At 36.8% G+C, this 21,278-nt stretch overlaps 1 protein-coding gene across 2 annotated transcripts in view; it reads left to right on the top strand.

The window, feature by feature from the left end:
* The window catches only part of TMEM232 (transmembrane protein 232), a 144,225-nt gene that overhangs the window by 18,318 nt on the left and 104,629 nt on the right, over positions 1-21,278 (top strand). For both annotated transcript variants that reach the window (XM_036409303.1, XM_045571839.1), the window contains 4 exons: positions 11,092-11,203; positions 12,281-12,386; positions 14,766-14,923; positions 20,118-20,217. In XM_036409303.1, the coding sequence (XP_036265196.1) occupies positions 11,092-11,203; positions 12,281-12,386; positions 14,766-14,923; positions 20,118-20,217 (476 nt within the window). The remainder of the gene's footprint in view (positions 1-11,091; positions 11,204-12,280; positions 12,387-14,765; positions 14,924-20,117; positions 20,218-21,278) is intronic.

Below are 21,278 nucleotides of genomic sequence, written 5' to 3'. Positions count from 1 at the left end.
TTTAATGGGGAGTGCATTGAACCTATAGATTGCTTTAGGAAGTATGGACATTTTGATGATGTTGATCCTACCAATCCATGAACATGGTATGTTCTTCCATCTCCTTACATCTTCCTCTATCTCTTTTTTCAGTGTCGTGTAGTTTTCCGCATATAGGTCCTTTACTTCCTTAGTTAAATTTATTCCTAGGTATCTTAATTTTTTTGGTGTGATGGTAAATGGAATTGCTTTTTTAGTCTCTGTTTCTGCAGTTTCTCTGTTGGTGTATAGAAAAGCCATGGATTTCTTGGCATTAATTTTGTATCCTGCTACATTGTCAAATTCATTTATTAAGTCATTTATTATGGAGTCTTTTGGGTTTTTTATGTACAATATCATGTCATCTGCAAATAAGGATAACTTTACTTCTTCTTTTCCAATTTGGATGCCTTTTATTTCCTCCTCTTGTCTAATTGCAATGGCTAGTACTTCATATTTCATATCTTTTACTCTTTCATCCTTTACTCTTTCATCTCCATTTTCCATTTTTATATATTTTTACTCTATTGTGAATTTATTCTGATGTGATCTGTTTTCTGCATGACTAATTGTCTCTTTGCTTACCAAATTTATCCATTCAATTTTAGTAATTATATCTTATATTTCTAGTAATATTTTTCTGCAAATATAAGTTAGGCTTAGAGTATCTGGTAGCCTGCAGATACTTTAAGCATATTGTAGAATAAGTATGATAGTTGTACAATTTGTGTCTTGATTGTTTTAATGCTTAGTCTGGGTAAATTTTTTATTTTTGTTGTTTTTATTTATGTTGTGGCTTATCCTTTCCCACTTATTCTTAGGGTGGGGGAGAGAAGTGTTTGTGTCATCTTGCAGATGATCTTGTATTTGTTCTCTGCCAGACACCTGTAGATGCTATTAGTTGGGACAGCTGAAACTAACTTTGCTGCCAAAGTGTTCCTGGCCATTTATCTATCTTTGCCTGGGGTATAAATCTGTATTGAGACTGATCTTCACACACACACACACATTTCCTTTCTTCTTTCTTTGCTGGGCACCCAGGCTACCTTCTCTATAGCTCCCTGGGATTAGGCAGAAAGAATTGGGATGATAGACAATGTGGAGGAAACCTCCACTAAGTTTCCCACACTTTGAAATTCCTGGCCTTCTCTTGACTATATGGTCACTTGGAAAACATCCTGGGTATTCTCTCCATGACCCCTTGTATCAAGAGAATCAGATTCTGCCCCTGGCATCAGCTGTTTGAGATGAAGTAGAGATCTAACTTACACAAAGGATCATCATCTTTGTTTTTCTTTTTTTCTTCTTCTTAGGTTTGCATGAATTGTCATAGGCCTCATACTAAATGTGCTTCACTTATCCTTCCTTAGAAACATGAGTTTTTGCAGGCTCAGAGTGTGTTCTGTTAGAGACACACAAAGGGACCCATGTAAATCCTTCAAATGAAATCCACACATTTCTGAACCAAAGGTAGAATCACATAGCCTTACAATGGATTACTGGTTCAGATGACACAATTTTGCCAGTATTTATTTTATAACTAAGATTATTTCATTAGGTATAGTATGTTTTACTATTTTTTTTTTTACATCATCTAGAGATGGAAAAGACCAAAAGATTTAATATACTATACAAATTTTAGCTGACTGGAAAAAATTAAAGGGAATCTAAGTCTTATATTAAGAAGATTTAGGCAACTATTAAGATTATTTTACATCTTTGTTACAGAAGCTGCATGTGTATTTTTAGTCTAGGATGCTGTAGTCTTCAGAGATTCCTGAAATGTTAATAAGCCTGAAATATTTCCTTTTTATTAATGTTTTTGACACTTTTATATTTAGTAAAATGTGTTCAACAAGTGTATATTCTGAATATTTTAAAAATATTATATATTTATAGTGTATATCTATATAATTTTGACTTTTATATGTTTACATTTTTAAATATAATATAGCTCTGTATGAGGGTTTTAAATGTCTGCTGTCAAGCACCAGGAAGAAACTTTTTTAGACTCATTTATATGCTGGTCTTTTGTTATTTGAACAATATTAGTTTTTGTTTCATGTATCTGAATTATTATAAGCCTTTAACAAAATTCTAATGGCTAAGATCTTATAATGAGACCTGTTAATTTTAGGTTGAGACATCTGTACTTGTAGCATTTGGGTTGGCTAACAAGTGATTTAGCCAAAAGTAATGGAACAATATATAGGGCTATTTTGTGGAGCCTGAGAGTAGAAGATATAGCCAGACCTCATTCATTCACTCAGTATTCACTATGTGGTCTCTAAAAGATACTGGAGATAATTTAGGAACCTGGTGGCCAAAAAAAGCATGAACACATCCAATATATTAAAGTGTAGCTTCCTTTAGGATATATTATCCCAAATAATGTATCAGCAACTACTGATAAGATTCTCTGTACAAAATATGTAGGGTCTTGCAAGATTTTAAACCCATAGTCCTCTTATTCTTGGGCTTATACTATTGTGTTGGTTCAAGTCTCTATGGGTAGAATATGAGAAAGGATTAAGATTTGAATACTTGATTTCAGTTGTAGAAGGTAAATGCAGTTAATAAATTAACAGAAAATGAGGCAAGAAATTTTGAATTATTGCCATGCTAATCACTAAATCATAACTTGCCACGTAGAGAGACACAGCTTGACATACTTGACATATGGGACTTGTCAAGACCAATTTCAAGAAGAATCCTCATCTCACAGTAGAACATAGAATAGAGAAATGAAGAGGACTCATCTCTTCTGTTCCCTTCTGTCTAGCATCTTCCTTGGTCAAGATTCACCCTATAGTTGCTTACTCATTCATTCTTCCAGGTTGTGTCACTCCCCTTTGGCTGCTCCAATGTTGGAGGGGAGGGGCAGCTCAGTGTTTGGGGCATGGAAGTCTTGCAGGTAATAAGTGAATTTGAGACTTCACATTAAGCTTTAGAAGTATAGATTTTTCTAAGAATAGACTTCTTACAAACAACCTTGAAAGGACCATTGATGCTGTTACCAAATACAGAATAGAATAATTGTAAGTATAAGAGCATATAGTACATTTAGAAAAGTAAGTTTTTACACTTGTAAATATTTTTTAGTCTTCAATTTTCTTCTAAATTTCTGCTAAAAATTCAGTCAGGTGCATTAGTAGTCGCCTTGACTCTTATCTGTTTAGTTTTCTTCATAAATAATTGGTAAGTAGAAAAAGGCATTTTCAAGACTTAAGACAGTATTCCATTTACTAAGACTGAAGAATATATAAAATCATAGAAATTTTTCTAAATGAATCCTAGGCCCATATTTCTGGTTTCATATAATAAAGTCTGTTAGAAGGGGGGAATGAAAGGGCAGGGCGGGGCGAGGATGAGCTCCCAACTCCGCCCCGTAGGGCGGAGTTATCCCTAGCCCTCAAAACCCCTGGACCGGAAGAAATTCGCTCTCTTCCGCCATGCTGCCGGCATGAGTGGGGGAGCACATGCTAGCATGGTGAAGGCTCTCTTGCTTATTGCATCGGACTTGGCTCCCTGGTGGTCCTTGGGGATCACGAAGTCTGGGCATAACAGTTACCAATTTCCATTTCTTAGAAGTAGAGTGAGAACTTACACTCTCTTAAGAAGCATCTGAGTTGGAGACTTTTTCCAGGTTTCTGTCATTTTCCCCAGGTCTTTACAACCATCTTCTCTACACCTAATTCAAAAGCTAGTTTTTACCATATCATCCAGTAATTCCACTTCTGGGGATATATCCAAAGAAAATGAAACTGATACCTTGAAGGGATATCTACACCCCCATGTTCATTGTAGCATTATTCATTTCAACCAAGACATGGAAACAACCCGCGTTCATTGATGGATGAGGGAATAAAGAAAATGTAGTGAGAAAAAAAAAAAAAAAAAAAAAAAAAAAAAATAATAAAGTCTGTTAGATATTCACAATGAAAAGATGCTATAATCAATTATACATGTATCAGGGATGACAGAGGATATTTCCAATGTCTGACTTCAAAAGCTCAAATCCAAGATCACTGCATCAGGACTGATAAATTTAGATGAAGTGATTATAGAGTAAATTTTTGTACATACCTATATTACCAAATCTTTATGTCTTTTAATAAATCTGTTCCTGGATTCTTTATACATTCAATTGTGTCATAGACATATTTGAAAGGACCTTGTAATTCTTTAATTCTTTTTTTTTTTAAATAAGTTTTTATTGTTTATATTATTACAAATGTTCCTTCCCCCCCCCCCCCACCATTGCTCTCCTCCACCAGGTTCCCACCCCACCCTCTGCCCTTTCCTCTCTCCCCATTGTCCTCATCCATAGGTGCACAGTTTATGTTCAGTCTCTTCCCACGCCCCCCTCTCCCCTTTTCCCCAAGAATCGTCAGTTCACTCCCCTTCCATACCTCTGATTCTATTATATTCAATAGTTAATATTGTTCATCAGATTTTTTTAATTTCCTTGGTTTTTAGATTCACTTGTTGATAGTTACGTATTTGTTGTTCATAATTTTTATCTTTGTTTACTTTCTCTTCTGAAAGAACCCCCTTCAGCAATTCATATAATTCTGGTTTGGCGGTGATGAACTCCTTTAGCTTTTTTTTTATTAGTGAAGCTCTTTATCTGGCCTTCGATTCTGAGTGATAGCTTTGCTGGGTAGATTATTTTTGGCTGTAGGTTCTTGCTATTCATCACCTTGAATATTTCTTGCCATTCCCTTCTGGCCTGCATGGTTTCTGTTGAGAAGTCAGCTGACAATCGTATAGGTGCTCCTTTATAGATTACTACCTTCTTTGCTCTTGCTTCTTTTAATATTCTCTCTTTGTCTTTTGCTCTTGGAATTTTAATAATGATGTGTCTCGGTGTGGTCCTCTTTGGATTCCTTTTGTTTGGAGTTCTGTGCGCTTCCTGGACTTGTAAGTCTAATTCTTTGACCATGTGGGGGAAGTTTTCTGTCACTATTTCTTTCAGTATGTTTTCGATATCTTGCTCTCTCTCATCTTCTGGGACCCCAATAATTCTGATGTTGGTTCGCTTGAAGTTGTCCCAGAGGTTTCTTACATTATCTTCAATTTTCTGGATTCTCTTGCCTTCTAGCTTCTGTGGAGGAGTGTCTTCTGGCTCTTTATGTTCCAAATCTTTGACTTGATTCTTGTGATCTTCCCTTCTGTTTTTAGGACTCTGTAAAATATTTTTTATTTCAGACAATGTATTCTTTATTTCTTGTTGATCCCTTATCATTTCTCGATGACTCCTTATTAATTCTAGTTGATCTCTTTTCATATCCTCATAGGCCTTATCCATCTTTTCTAGGAAATTCTTGAAAAACCTTATAAGTGTAGATTTGAACTCTATATCCAGACGCTTTTTGTCCTCCATTTCTTTCGTTTGTGATCTATTTTGTTGTCGCATTTCACAGTTACAGATGGGATGGGGTTTCAGGGTGGAGCCTGCAGCTTTGGCTTCCGTCAGCCCCGCCCTATGCGGGTCCTTCAGTGCTCGCTGCTGCCGGCGCCTCTGAGAGAGAGGTGCCCTCGATTTTCGCCTGCTGCCAAACAGTCTATGCTTTCCCACAATGAGCCCGGTATTGGGGTTCAGTTCAGTTGGAAGTGGAGTAGGAGGTGGCGTTCAGAGCAGTCTGGAGCCCCAGTCTCCTTCCCGTCAGGGCAATCCCGCAGCACAGCCGACTGTCCCTTCTCTGTGCGCAGTGTGCACACCGCCGGGACCTCCTTTTGCCACTTCCCCAGGGTTCCGCCCTACCGCCCGGCTCCCTATGGCTGAGCCTGAGTCCCCGGGGTCTGGCTTAAAACTGGGTATCAGAGCAGTCGGGGGCCCAGCACAGTCGGAGTTTTATCTCCTTTCCGCTAGGGAACGCCCGCCAGGCACTCGGCCTCTCCTCTCTGGCTCCGTCCTCTCTGCGTGCTGCGTCTCCGTACCTTGGCTTTTCCAGCTCCTCCGCACCTCCTTCTGGTTTTCTCCTTGCTTCTCACTGTAGAATTTCCAGTCAGTCAACCTTCCTGTAGTTCTGGGCAATGTCCGTTTTATATTTTAGTTGTATTTTATTGAAATTGTTGTGTGCGACTGCAGCTAGGTGTTCACCTGGGCGCAGCCATCTTGGATCTCCCCAGATTTCCTATTCGTAATTCTTTAATTCTTAAGGTTATTTGGTTATTCAAAATCTCAGTCTGTTTCCATTCCATTTTTTCACTACTTTCCCATATCAAACTTATCCAAAATGTAGCCAATACCTAGGTTGTTTTTTTTTTCATTCATGTATTTATTAGTACTATTAAATATCTCAATCTAGGATTGTTTGTTTGCATGGAACAGGCACATTCAGTTTAACTGAAGCAAAATAAAAATGTAATGGAACAATATATAGGGCTATCTTGTGGAGCTTGAGAGCAAAAGGTATAGCCAGACCTCATTCATTCACTCAGTATTCACTATGTGGTCTCTAAAAGATACTGGCAATAAAATGGTCAACAGATATAAGTCTGTATCTACACTTGACTATAAACTCTAAAAAGATAGGGAATCTGGCTATACAAAAGTAAATTATCCAATAAACATTGATGAAGGGTTACAATGGTAAAAAGCTAGCTTTCTGCTTTAGGGTGTTTTGTTGTCTTGAACAACATTTCTTCAAAAGCCACCTTTAAGCTATAATATCAATTAATGAAAGTATTAACTAATTATTTAAAATCCATTGAGAGAGGATTGGATTGGCCTTGCTTTAACCAGATGTCTATTGTGAGCCAACCAGCTTCAGTCTTGGATGTGGGGTGGGTATTTGGAGTCATATGGTATTAATATAGAATTTAGATATGCTGGCTCAGAAGGGAGTAATGAATAATTCTCAGAGGAGGAGTTTATATTTTAAATTACATATATATATTTGAATTCCATTATAGTACTTTACTGAATCTCTTTCCATCATATTTGTTGTTTCTTCTTTCCTTCTTATTTCCTAACTTTGGGATTTGTCCAAAAGATATCCCATTTCTTCATTACTCTTCCTCTTAAAATTTTATGGTTTTGAGTATCACTGATATGTAGGTGAATGTGAAATCTTTATTTTCAGATCTTATTCACTTGATTATGCCTATATTTGCTATTTCAAAGTTTCTTTTTGATTCTTATCATGTATTGAATTTATCATTAAATAACTATTAATTTGTATAACAATCTCAATTTATTTGTTATGGGTAAGGAATGATTAAAATAGCTATATTGATTTTTCCATTAATATATTTATTGACATGAGTGTGGCAGACCAATTAAGTATGTGATATCTATACAGAAAGCTGAAAATAACTGGCTTTTCATATTTTCTATGATTCATTACAGGCCACAATCCATATTGAAAAATAATCAACAAAACTTAAATTATTTATAAAGTGTATTCTAAGCATAGAAATTAAATTATATATTGTTTTCATCCTGAGGCTTTTTTTTTCTGTGCTTTAGAAATAAAATCAAACAAATGCATTTTCCTCAGAGCCTATGAGAAGTTAAAATATCTCATTTTAGAAAATATATTTTTTAATTTGTATTTGAAATCCTGAATATTGTATGTGTGCTTCTGTGTGTGTATGTTGGATATGTTGGGGCTGTCTGTAAATGGTAGTGGAGAAATAGGCTTAAGTCACATTGACTATTATTTTATTAAGAAGAATGCACATAGTATATATTTCTATACTGTAATATATTCTGAGGGACCTTATAAAAAACGTGAGTAAAAAGACTTAGACATCTTATTTCAAATATTGGTTCTGCTCACTATTGTTGTAAAACTATGATCTTAAGTGTGATTCTTAACCTCTCTGAGCCTTCTTCCCACCCCTGCCTCTGTAAAACAGAGAAAGTACAGTTTAGTATCAGTTAATCACCAGGTGTTCACTAAGCAAATTGTATATACAGCAATAAGGAAAAACTTAAGAACCTCAAGTTACAGCAAGGACTAAAAGACAGATACATCAATACTAAATTATGGAACGGATTTTTGTGGGCTTTAGATTTAGAGCTGAGATGAACTCTTGGCCCTTTGTAGTTAAGCAGTTTCTTCATCTCTATCACTTTCTCCTCTACTAAGTCACCATCATCTAATTCCTTGATTTTCTGCAGCAGCTCCCTAATCAGTATCCCTGCTCCTGCTCTCTAAACAGCAGCCTAAATGATATTTTTAGAATGTAAATTAAATCTTTCATGCTCTAGTTTAGTCTATATTGTTTTTCCATTACATCTGGAGTAAAATCCAGACCCTACCTTCTGGTCTAAATACCCTGCAAGATCTAGCTCCTAGCTAACTCTGATTTATCATCAGTTTCTCTTTGTCCATGGTCTTGGTCTCTCTCTCATCCCAGCTCAGATTTGTGTCCCTTGAAATCTTCCCTGATTGCCTAATGTAAAATAGCTCTCTTGCCCTGTATTCTCTTTCATACTACTATGCTTTTGTCTTCATAGCAGTGACTCTCAGAAATCATCTTGTTCTTTGTTTTCTTGTAGATATTGCATATCTACTCTCCTCCAATAGAGTATATAATCCATGAGGCAAGTGATTGCACATTTGCTTTTTTATTCATTTCTGCTGTGTTCTATTGCTAGAAGAATGTTTGACTCACAGAGGTGCTAGGTAAAATAAATAATAGGAAATCAAGAATAAAGTTACTCAGCTTGTTTGGTGTGACTCAGTGGTTGAGTATCAATCAACCCATGCACCAGGAGGTCAGGGTTTGATTTCCAGCTGGGGCACATGCCTGGGTTGCAGGCTAGATCCCTAGTAGGGGGCATGCATAAGGCAGCCAATCAATGTTTCTCTCTCATCCATGTTTCTATCAGCATCTCCTCCTCCCTTTGTCTCTCTCTAAAAACCAATAAAAACATAAAAAATAATAAAATTATTTAAAAATGTCAAATTCTAGGAGATTTTATAAGTTCTATCACCTCAATTCTTTATTTTACTATAAGCTCCATGAGGGCAGGGTTTTGTTTTTTTTAATTTATTTCACAGTTATATCCCCAATTCCAAGCTTAGTTCCTGATATATAGAAGATAGTCAATAAGTATTACTAAATATATGACCAAGTGAACATCCATTTTAGTATGGCAGTTAAAAAGTTGATTATTTCTTTAAAAAATATTTTTATTTATTTTGGAGAGGAAGAGAAAGAGTGAGAGAAAGAGAGGGGGAAGGAGAGGAAGAGGGAGAAGAAGAGGGAAAGGGAGAGAGAGAGAGAGAGAGAGAAATAGAAGCATCGATAACGAGAGATAATAATTGGTTGGCTGCCTTCTGCCCACTCGCAACTAGGTTTTGAACCCAAAATTAGGCATGTGCCCTGACCAGGAATCAAACTGTGACACACTGGTTCATAGGTCAATGCTCAATCATTGAGCTATACCAGCCAGGCTTTAACTTGCTTATTTCATTAATTGTTTTTATCTAGGATATCTATATTTGGTTCTAATTACAAGGCATTATACTATTACCTCTGCCTATCCTGTGATCATGTGTCACTGTGATTACTTTTGTGTACGTATGTCTCCCCAATTGGTTTGTGAATTAATCAGAAGCAAAGTCTAATTTCTATTCATGTTTTCTTTTCTATATCCCACAGATTAGCCAATTCAGTAAATTCTGAATATAGTAAGATGTTAAAAATATGTTTAGTCTTCCAGATCACTCCTGAATAGCATGACTCCAACAATTATTTGCCTACACCAATAAATAACTCATTAATTATACTATCTATTCATTATGTCTTTGATATCACTTTTGATTCCATGCCCAGCTTATATTCTGTGGTACCTTATTATAATCAGTCTGCTCATTTTCTAGCCTACAACCTCAACTTATTTGTCTCACTTCTCTTTTATATACTTATGTACTCTCTCTATACTTTCCTCATGGGGTTCTTTTAATTCATAAGACTTTAAAGATCTTATATATGTTAATGATTTTTAAAAGGATGTATCAAGAATGAAACTTTTTTTCTGAGATTAAACTCATCTATCCATCTGTCACTTGGATGACCATGGTCATCTCAAACATAACATGTCCCAATACTGAACCTATTCCCTACCTTCACCCCACATCTGCTCCTGTATCAATATTCTCCAACTCAGTAAATGGCAATTCCATCCTTCCAGTTACTCAGTTCAATCATTTTTTTCCCCAGTGTATGAAACCTCTTTTATTAATTTAAAGAAGCCTAGAATTTTACGTGTGTCACACAAAGCTTGAAAGAGAGAAATAAGCAAATTGAGCAGCTTTGGAAAGCCTTACATACTCAATTCAATCATAATTCCCTTTCCCCCTCACAATTTCTAATTCATTGGACAGTCTGATTAGAGCTCATATCAAGCTACATCCAATATCCAAACTGTTCTTTTTACTTGCATTGCTAGAACTCTGATCCAAGCCACTATTACCTCTCACTTAAATATGTGTGCTTCCTCCCTTGCTACATCTATCTCCCCACACTTCAACTCTCAACCCAGAATTGGGATGATCATGTTAAAAATTAAATTAAATCATGCCATACCTTTTATCAAAGCTCTGTAATGGCTTCCCATCTTATCTAGAGTTAATCTGGCTACTTGTCACTCTGACCTTACTACATATATCTTTCTTTCCCTGCTCACTCCAGCCATGTTGGACTGATTCAGCTTATATTATGAGATAAAGGTTTATCTTAAATTCAACTAATAGTGACATATATAAGGAGATAAATCAGTCTTTATAATTAAAGCTGTGCTGGATTTTACCTATGAAGAAGGCATATACCAACAAGATTTCTGACAACCATCCCAGAAACTTTTTTCCAGAGGCTATAAAGTTCATTAACATCATGAGAATTTTGTTTCTCAATCAAAAAATGCTAAGTATGATAAGATTAATCTAGGAGGACTATAAATATATATTGTTTTACTGACTTGTTTTTGTGTAAAACATTCTTATAAGGTGCTTTTTAAGAAAAAATAGTTATACTTAACCGTCAGAAGTTGGTTAATTAAAATTTAGAAGTGATAGCTATATTTATTGATTTTTGTTTTGTTTTGTTTAGGCCACCATTTTCAATCACGGCAGAATTCATCCTGAGATTCAATGAAACAAAAAATCGAAAAGAGAAGGAAAAATTGTTGGACCTAGCTAGAAAAATCCTTCTCAAATGCAAGGTAGTGTTACATTATTTGGTTTAGTTGTTATGTGAACTTTCTGTTCTAGTTGGTGGATGATTATTTGTTCTAAAATATTGAAAGAAAAAAAAAAAAGAATACACCTTTCTTTAATTATAAGTAGGCATAGTTAAAAATATTAATGCAAATTCAAGTTTTTAATCAAACTAGAGTCCAAGTGCATGAAATTCATGTACAGGTAAGATTGCTAGGCCTGATAGGTGATCAGGAAAGATCAGGTTCCCCATCTCCCCACATCCCCACCTCCTCTCTCCATCAGTGCCCCACTGCTGCTGCTCACCAATGTCTCACACTGTCCCTGGTGGTCTGCGCATGTTCTAGCGAGTGATCCAGCTCCTGTTTTCCTGGTGGAACTCCAGAGGGGACATTTTGCATATTAGCTTTTTATATGTAGAGATGATTCAATGTCAAATGGCTTCTGGAGTGAGATTCTTATTAAATTATTAGGGATTATAGCTGCTGACACCAATCAAAAAGCCCGCATCAAAATATCAAATGCTGGTAAATACATTTTTGATAATGAAAATTCTACTTTGTCTTTTAAAAACAGTAACTGAGATATGATGTATCCCAAAGAGGGAAGAAAGCTTTTCTTAACCATCACTCTATATGCACAGAGGTTGTCATATTTATTAACTTCTGCCTATCTACAGTGCAGTAGTCAGAATTTTTCAGCAGTTTGTTGTGAAACTAATTCCTATTGAATCACATTTCATCAATATATTTTTATTTTCTTTTTAAAAATCAGAGATACATCCTCTTGGAAGGGAAATGAGATAAAAATAGAAGAAAACCCTAGAAAATGAAGAGTGATAATTATTTTCAACAAATAACTAATATCAGAGTGGTAGCAAACGTTCTCTGCATTTTAATACTAGAACAGTTTACATAAAGGATCAACATGTAAAAATAATAAAAGCAAAAATAAAAAATAAAAAAATTATAGCCACAGAGTATCAGCCTCATAGAATGACTTTGAAAATATAATTAAGGGATAATTTAAATAAATAAATAGTACATGTTTGTTTGCCTCTTTCATGTTTCCTCATCACACAGAGAAAATTGGGTCTCAGCACATTAGGCACTGGGGAACATGTGCATCTTCCTACTACATGGATTGAAGTATCCTTTCTGGCTCAATGCAAAGGAGAAATTCAAGATGGTATGTGCTTTAACTAAATTCTTCCTAGATACCTTAAGTGTGTGTGCATGTGTGTTTTTTTTAATTAGCAGTGAAGGTATAATATGAGACCTTTAATATTTAGAAATTGTCCAGGATCCAAGAAAAATTTGTCTTTCTCTATCGAAATACCTGATAATGTTTCATTATGAAAGTTCCTTTTGTAATTTTGAATTAATGAATTTGCTCAACTTTTTAATTACAAAATTGCTTTAAACTCTTTTGCTTAGCATTTTCTTTATTGCTTTTTTCTAAAATTAGTAACTAATTAAAAAGTAATATAAAGTGTCATTTAGTGATTTTTCAATTACAATAGAGACTTATAGAGAAACTTGATTTTGCATTTTAGAATTCTTACTCATAAAACATTAACCAAATGGCCGTTAGTTTTTCACTTATTTTAAACAGCCACTTTACTCATTACCTTTTCATTTATCACTTCTCACTTATATGTCTCCTTTCAAACTACCCTCCAACTAATCTAAAAAAGAAATTAAAAACCATTATTTTTAAGGAGGTAAAATTGCTTCTATCATTATCCTAAATTTTATGTGTGTGCCTTTTAAAATGAGTTTTTAGAACGTGAAGTGCATGAGGTCAGAGAGTATTTCCCTGTGTAAATTGGGTTTTGTAGTGCTGCCTGGGAGCTTCCAAACAGGAAGAATAAAAACAATTTTGCATTTAGCTTGCCTATACGACACTTTGTCACAGTGCCATCCACAGCTTCACCTCTATTAAATGTTTAAATGATAAGGAAGTAAACACTCTTGACTTACCAGCAACCAGTAGCCACTTGCTCCTCTTTGTCAAGTAAGCCTCAGTTTTGTTCAGGCATCCTGCAGTCACATGATTCAGAAGTGAACTGGTCTTTCCCAGCCTCAGGAGTGAATAATGATTGAGCTAAGCTAATTAAGACAACAGCCCTTTAAACATCAGTGATTAGATAGATGGGGTAGTCACAGGACCTGGTCCTGATCAAGAGATGTGAAGTTGAGTCTGTTTGGAATACTTATTCTTTGAATTGCTTTAGAAAAAGACATATCTGAGAACAAAGCACCCCTTTCCTCCCTATGCTCTCTGGATTCTTCTCTCAGTGATGTGGTGCAAAGAACAAAATGCCTAGTGCTTGTGTAGTCCTCACAATCATCAGGTACACCAGGGAGCCAAAAGATGGGGAAATGCACATAGAGGGCAGTTACCTTCACCAGCCTCGGAAACTTTCCAAGTTGAATCTTGTGAAGTTACACATTAGTTATTTGAAGACACTGTTTTTCTGTTACACACAGCCAAAAGCTCATTATAATATTGAACTCCAAACAAAAGCCCTAAGTATGATTTCTTTCTAGCAGCTCCACAACTGAAACACTCTCATCATCAGTGTCCAGCCTGTACCCTGTAGGCTGTAGCCTGAACTGGAGGTTCCTTATCCCACTGTCTACCCTCCAGTCAGCAGAGATCATTCTAAATTAAATATTTTCTTTATCTTAACCTAAAAAGAACTCCAACTTTATATTATGGGCTACCGGGCTATGGATGATCTGGTTCTTGGCTGCCTTCCCTACTTATTCACTATGCTACAGCCATGCTGGTCTCTTACCCATCCCTTGGACTTGCCAGGGCTTTTCCTTTTTCAAGTCCCTGCATTTGCTGTTCTTCTTCAGATACTTACATGACTGTTTTTCAAATCTTTGTGTATTTGCTGTTCTTCCTCATATATTAATACTTATATGACAGTTCCTCAAATCTTTGTGATGACTTGAGGTGCAATTTTCTTTAGGGCCTAAACTCAATATTCTTCCTTGTTCAGTTCCACTGGGCCCTATTTTCTCTGCCTTGATTTCCTACTCTTCTCTTTTATAGCACTTACCTTTAGCACTGTCTTTTGTCATACACTTCTGTCTTATTTCCCACACTATTATGTATGTGTCTCAGTGATCTGTTTTGTGTTGGCTGGAGCTTCTTGGGCATTCTCTCTCTCTTTCTCTTTCTCACACCTGTCTCTATGGTCTTTCAAGCTTTGTGACTTCTGAAAAAGCTGGACTTCTTCCATGGCAGCCTAGGATTCCAAAGTTCCTTTTTGAAAGAAAGATCCAGGTGGCAGCTGGATTGCCTTTTCTAATCTAGTCTTGGAAACCCAGCCATGTTAATTCTGCCACAGTTTATTGGTTGAAGCAGGCCTGATCAGGTTCAAGGACAAGGAGACTGACTTGATGGGAGAGGTGTCAAAGAATATGTAAATATTTTAAAACTACAGTCTGGTCTTGGGACTGAGCAAATAGTTCACTGTAAAACTTAATTGTATAGCATGTAGAAAACAGTATAATTTATCAATTATAGAGTTTCTACTTTTTGATTTTTCAGAAGCTTTAAATATACTTTATACTTCCTTGGACCATGCTTCCTTTTATTATGATCATCCACCTGCCTTATTTTTTCTTGCGGAATCGATTTTTTATAGACTCTGTTGTGATGCATTCCTAAAGCCATACTTATTTTCTGTGGAAATAAAGCTGGCAAAGGTATGTTTTAAAATATTTTTAATGTGTTGTAATTACTACATGTACTATGTGTAACTATGGAATCTGCGTTAGGATCTGAACAGTGTTTGGTTTATTATAGAGTATTTTCTCACTTGGCAGTTTGTGTCAGTCTTCTCTAAATGTGTGGGTAATGCAGTTTTAAAAAATACTTTTATTGACTTCAGAGAGGAAGAGAGACAGATACTTCAATGATGGGAGAGAACCATTGATAGGCTGCACCCTGCACATCCCCTCCTGGGATTGAGCATGCAATCCTGGCATATGCCTTGATTGGAGTCGAACCATGACTTCTGATTCATAGGTTAATGTTCAACCACTGAGCCACACTGGGTAGGCTGGATAATGTATTATTGTTTGCTATTCAAACAGAGATAGTTCTAGAAAATATATCACCAACTATGTAAGACAATAATCTATATAATAAAAGCCCAAGTGACCTTTGTGGTGGAACGACCAGAATGACTGGTTGCTGTGACACTCACTGACCACCAGGGGCAGACACTCAACACAGGAGCTGCCTCCTGGTGGTCAGTGCGCTCCCACTGGGGGAGCGCTGCTCATCCAGAAGCTGGGCTCATGGCTGGCTAGCACAGTCGTGTAGGCAGCTTTAAGGAGCAGTAAGCCAAGCGGTAAGGAGCAGTGAACAGGTGGGCAGTAAGGAGCGAGGGGTCCTGGACTGTGAGAGGGCACGGGCCAGGCTGAGGGACTCTTTCCTCACCTTGTGCACAGATTTCATGCACCAGGTCTCTAGGATTCAATTAAAAATCAAGCTTGTCCTTATATCTTAGTATATGTAGCTTTTCTCCTCTCTATTTTAAGGATTTTAAAATGCCACTTTTTTATTTAAAAATGCCAACAGATCATCTTAAATGCCTGCTCACTTTTTAAAATGCTTGCTTAGTTTGAGAAAAAGCATTCTTCTCAAAGTATTCCCAGCCATTTTAGAGCCAGCAAATGGGAAATCATCTTCCAGTAGTTCATGTTTTATAAGCTCCTGGACTGATGTCATGTGTGGCGATCATGTTGCCTGCTGCAAAATTTATTGTTAGTAAAAGAAATTTAGCTTCACTAGTGGTTTTATAGTTTTACTAGCGGCCTGGTGCATGAAATTTGTACACTCGGGGGGGATGTCCCTCAGCTCGGATTGCACCCTCTCGCAGTCTGGGAGCCCTCAGGGGGTGTTCGGTGGCTCCCTATGGGGAGTGGGCCTTAGCCATCATTCGGACATCTCTAGCATTGCCAAGAGGCGGGAGAGGCTCCCACCACCACTGCTGCACTAGCCACCCATAAGCCTGGTTTCTGGCTGAGTGGCACTCCCACTGTGGGAGCACACTGACGGCCAGCGACAGCTCCTGCATTGAGCATCTGCCTCCTGGTGGTCAGTGTATGTCATAGCAACTGGTTGTTCTGGTGTTCAATTTGCATATTAGCCTTTTATTATATAGGATAATGTGTTATTATGAGCAAGACCTCTAATTCAACTTTTTTATAGGTAAAGGGAGGGGCAGAATTTTCACCTGAGCCTGAAACTAAAATTTCCCTTAGCTCAAAAAATCTGCATCCCACTTAGACACATCTTGGTGAGATTCATTCCGAACCCTCACACTGTTCTATTATGTGTATTATACAGTGGTGCCTCGCATAAAGAACGCCTCGCACAGCGAACACTGCACACAACAAACTTCATTTCATGATTCATACAACGAACTTCGTTTCACACAACGAAGTCGCCCGAGCTTCCACGACCGCTTTGCCCGAGCTTCCACGATCGCTGCTGATGTATTGCATCCTTCCGCGCAGGCACTGCAGGCAGTTGTTAGTCACTGCGCTTAACTTAAGCACGTATCGCGGCAATCGTTCTTCATTACGAATTAAATCACGCACGTATCACGGCAGTCGTCCTTTTAAGTTAAACTCAATATTTTTTTTATATCATGGCTTCTAAAAAAAGCAGGAAGGTGATTTCTGTTGAAATGAAACAGGAAATAATTAGAAGGAGTGAATGTGGGGTAAAACAGTGTGACCTCGTCAAAGAGTTTGGCCTCAGCAAGACCACCATTTTCACCATTTTGACAAATAAGGATGCAATCAAATCAGCCAAAGTAGCCAAAGGAGTATCAAAACTATTTCATGAAAAACATAGGTCTTCAATCCACGAGGAAATGGAGAGGCTATTAGCGATTTGGATTAAGGACAGGCAGGTGAAAGGTGACGTAACAACCCAAGATATTATCTGTCACAAAGCCAAGAGAATTTATGACGATCTAAAGAAAAACGTCCCTGGAAGTAGCAGCAATCAAGATAATGAAGAAGAATTCAAAGCCAGCAGGGGGTGGTTTTTTAGATTTAAGAAAAGGTGTGGAATCCACAGCGTTACTATGCATGGTGAGGCTGGCAGTGCTGACAAGAAAGAAGCAGAAAAGTTCTCTATTAACTTTCAAAAATGTATTAAGGATGAAGGATACTGCCCACAACAAGTGTTCAATGCCGATGAAATGGGTCTTTTCTGGAAAAGAATGCCGAGCAGAACCTTCATTACAAAAGAGGAGAAGAAATTGCCAGGACACAAAGCCATGAAGGACAGACTTACCCTTATGTTTTCGTCTAATGCCAGCGGAGACCTCAAGATCAAACCTCTATTGGTTTATCACTCTGAAAATCCAAGAATTTTCAAGAAAAATAACGTTATTAAGTCCAAACTGCCCGTCCATTGGAAGTCCAATCAAAAAGCCTGGGTGACCCAAGTTATGTATCTTCAACAAATGGATTCTGGAAACCTTTGCTCCTGCCGTGAAGAAATTCTTGCTGGAAAAAGAACTGCCGCTCAAAGCCCTTCTGATACTTGACAATGCCCCTTCTCACCCAAAAGACCTAGAGGAAATATTGCAGGAAAATTATCCTTTTATCAAGGTGCAGTATTTGCCACCAAACACCACATCCATTCTTCAGCCAATGGATCAGCAAGTTATTGCGAACTTTAAAAAACTCTACACTAGAGCCCTCTTTAATAAGGTGTTTGAAGAATGCGAGTTTGGTGGAGACAATATGACTGTCCGAAAGTTTTGGAAGGAGAAATTTGATGTCCTTATGGCAATACGACTTATACAGAAGGCCTGGGAAGAAGTGTCACAAAGGACCCTCATTTCTGCTTGGAAGATGCTTGTGCCTTCGTGGACCCAGGAAGAAGCAGTAGTTGATGACACAGAAGTGGTGAAGGACATCATCACAGTGGCCCAAAGGTTGGAATTAGAGGTAGAGGAAGAGGATGTAGAGGAGCTTATTGAGGAACACGAAGAAGAGCTGACAACTGAAGAGCTCCAAGCTCTTCTGGTCCAGCAACAGGACAATGCTCAAAGGGAAGCGTCATCTGATAACGAGGAGCAACAATCAAACAATCAACCAATCCCAACTGCTGACATCAAGAACATCCTGGTCAAATGGAAAGCAGTTCAGGAGTTTACCAATGCCCACTATCCGGATTCAGCTGAAGCAAACAGGATCAACGATCTTTACTCCGATACTCTTGTCCGTTATTTCCGGCAGATGTTGGAGAAAAGAGAAAAACAAACGACTTTGGACAGGTTTTTCATGAAACCATCGGCCAAAAAGCAGAAAATGGATGAAGATGTGCAAGATTCGGTAGACTCTACTTAGTCTGTCTTAAAATTAAAAAAATGTGTGTGTTTTTTAAAAATTATGTTTTTAGATGTATCTAAATAAAAATAATAACAAAAAATTTATCTTTTTTTATGTCATCTTAGCATATTTTATGCTACAGAACGAATTATTTTTTTTAACATGTATTGTTATGGGAAAACGCGTTTCACATAACGAACTTTTCACATAACAAACTTGCTTCTGGAACGAATTAAGTTCGTTGTGTGAGGCACCACTGTATAAGTGTTGGGATCCACCTTATCTCTTTAGTGAAAGGAACCTTTTGTTATGTTACAGTGACTAACTTTATCTCATGAGTTGTTTTGGCTTCAAGCCTTTATCCAGTATTCATGCATCAACTTCAGCTGTCCAGTATTTACCTGGCATAGCTTTTATTTCCCCCCTCTAAATCTTTCTAGATTTTTAGATAGGACACAGACAATAGTCTGGTGAAAGCCTGGAAGGGGTGGGTGCAGGATAGAGAAGATCAATGGGGGGGAAAAAAAAAAACTAACACAAAGGGACATGTGTAATATTTTCAACAATAAAATACATTTTAAATAAAGGAAAAGAGTTTATATTATATGAAATAATATAAGTAAATTGCTCTACACTGTACTTTATATTCTCAACTCCTCCCAAAGAGACATTAATTTACCCTTCGTTCACTTAATATTATTGTAATTGACCCTAATTTCACTGACTGTAGGACTGACTCCCATTTCATCAACCCAGCACTGACTGCCACAGTGGCGGTGATCAGACCCTGCTTTTTGTCCCAGCCTCTGACCATGCCTAAACGCAGCCTCATGGTAGTCAGTGCTGTGTTGCTGAGGCGCCTTCAACGTGGCAGTCAGAGCTGGGTTGCCATGGTGACCCAGCAATGACTGCAGAACTGACTTCTAGTGTTTGGTCCAGCCTTTGGTTGTTTTGGACATTGCGCACGTGTGTGTGTGTGTGTGTGTGTGTGTATGATATTTTTTTCATGAGGGAATGGGGACCTTAGTACAGAATATTATGAACATGCAAACTATTTTTCTAACTACCTAAAAATGTTTTTAAATTGTTTTGACTGAGACCCATAGGGAGAAATATGTTTTGCATTGCAAACAGCACACACATGAAAACATACTTATATATAAGTGAAAAAAGGAACTGTGCAATGTACTAGGTATTTTATTTTATTTAAAAATCCCCTCTCAGTTGATTTCATGACTCACTTAAAGGGCATAGCTTGCAATTTGAAAAATACTGTTTTAAAAGATACAGAACAAAATATCACTCAGTATTGTCATTATATGTAATGTAGAGATGATTTATAAATGTGTTTTTGGCTGAACCAGTATTTCAACCTTGATATAAATGTTTAAGAATTATTTCAAAAGCACACAATCTCAAGAGTTTGAAATTGTTCCATCAAAAGCCAATGTAATAACAAAATGGTTTATTTTCTTTATGGTTTTTAAACATTTATTGATGCAACACAAAAAATGCTTTTTCGTTTCTCTTTTGACAGATTGGCTATTTGATCTCCTTAAGACTTTTTATATATTTCCTGTATGGTCACCTAGAAAGTTTTAAAGAACACTTACTTAGACTTCAACCATTTTTATACGGTAGACTATCTCTTATTTTCTATACTTATGAGTGTTTTATGTTATATTTTGAGAAGCTCAGGTTATCACTATAAAGAGCATAAGCTGTGTTTTCTATTTCAGGAAAGATTATGGGTACAATATTGAAGAGCAGTTTTTGGACCAAGTTGCTTGGGTTTTTACTTTTTACTTTTCTACTTAACTACTTCTACCACCTTGTCTGACTCAATTTCCTCATATGTAGTAGTCACTATTCTAGATTGTAAGGAAGTTAAATTCATATTTTAGTAAGGTAGCCCTAGTGGTGAAGCAGGGGGAGCTGGACTGGAGTAAGGAGAGAGTGGATGTGGAGGTCAGTTAGCTATGACATCAGTGTAGGCAAGAGATGTTAAATACAATTAAAATAAGAATATTTTCTTATTTTACAGTAAAGCAGTCTTAAAAAGACACTGGACTTAAGCGATCAGTTGGATATAGGCAATATATTGTAGAAGGGAAAGCGAGGAATTGAAGAGGAACCCTAAGTTTTACATGTTGGTTAATAGGCTATATCTCTGTTCTTGGAAACAGAGATAATAGCCTAAGTAAGGCTGTACTTAACAGTATTTGATAAGAGGGCAAAATTTGGAGATTTTATCTTTATGTGAAATAAAGATATTGGCTTTCTTGGGATATATCCACAATAACAGGCTAAAGTGAGAACTTTAGGTTTTATTCAAGTAAGTCTTCAAAATTTACTTGTCACCATAATCTGAAGATGCGAAGAATCACTATGTTGAACATTTTAAGGAATTAAATAAAGGATCCTATATAATAAAAGCCTAATATATTAAGTGTCTAGTCATCCTATGCAAGGCTATTAGCAGATGCCACCTAAACATATAGCAATCCAGTAAAAGATTGGTTATTATGAATTTTTCCACTCTGTCATTGAACTGAAACTCAGAGATAGTCTAAAAGTTTATATATAGAGGAACACCATGAAGATGGTTCTGTTAAATACCATATAGTCTTATGTTAAATGACATAATTGTCGCTATACTTAAAATATATACTTTAAAAAATTAATAACATCTTGAAAA

Source organism: Pipistrellus kuhlii, unplaced genomic scaffold (assembly GCF_014108245.1).
Source record: "Pipistrellus kuhlii isolate mPipKuh1 unplaced genomic scaffold, mPipKuh1.p scaffold_m20_p_4, whole genome shotgun sequence".
Classification (NCBI taxonomy): Eukaryota; Metazoa; Chordata; class Mammalia; order Chiroptera; family Vespertilionidae; genus Pipistrellus; species Pipistrellus kuhlii.
This window is presented reverse-complemented; position numbering and strand designations above follow the sequence as displayed.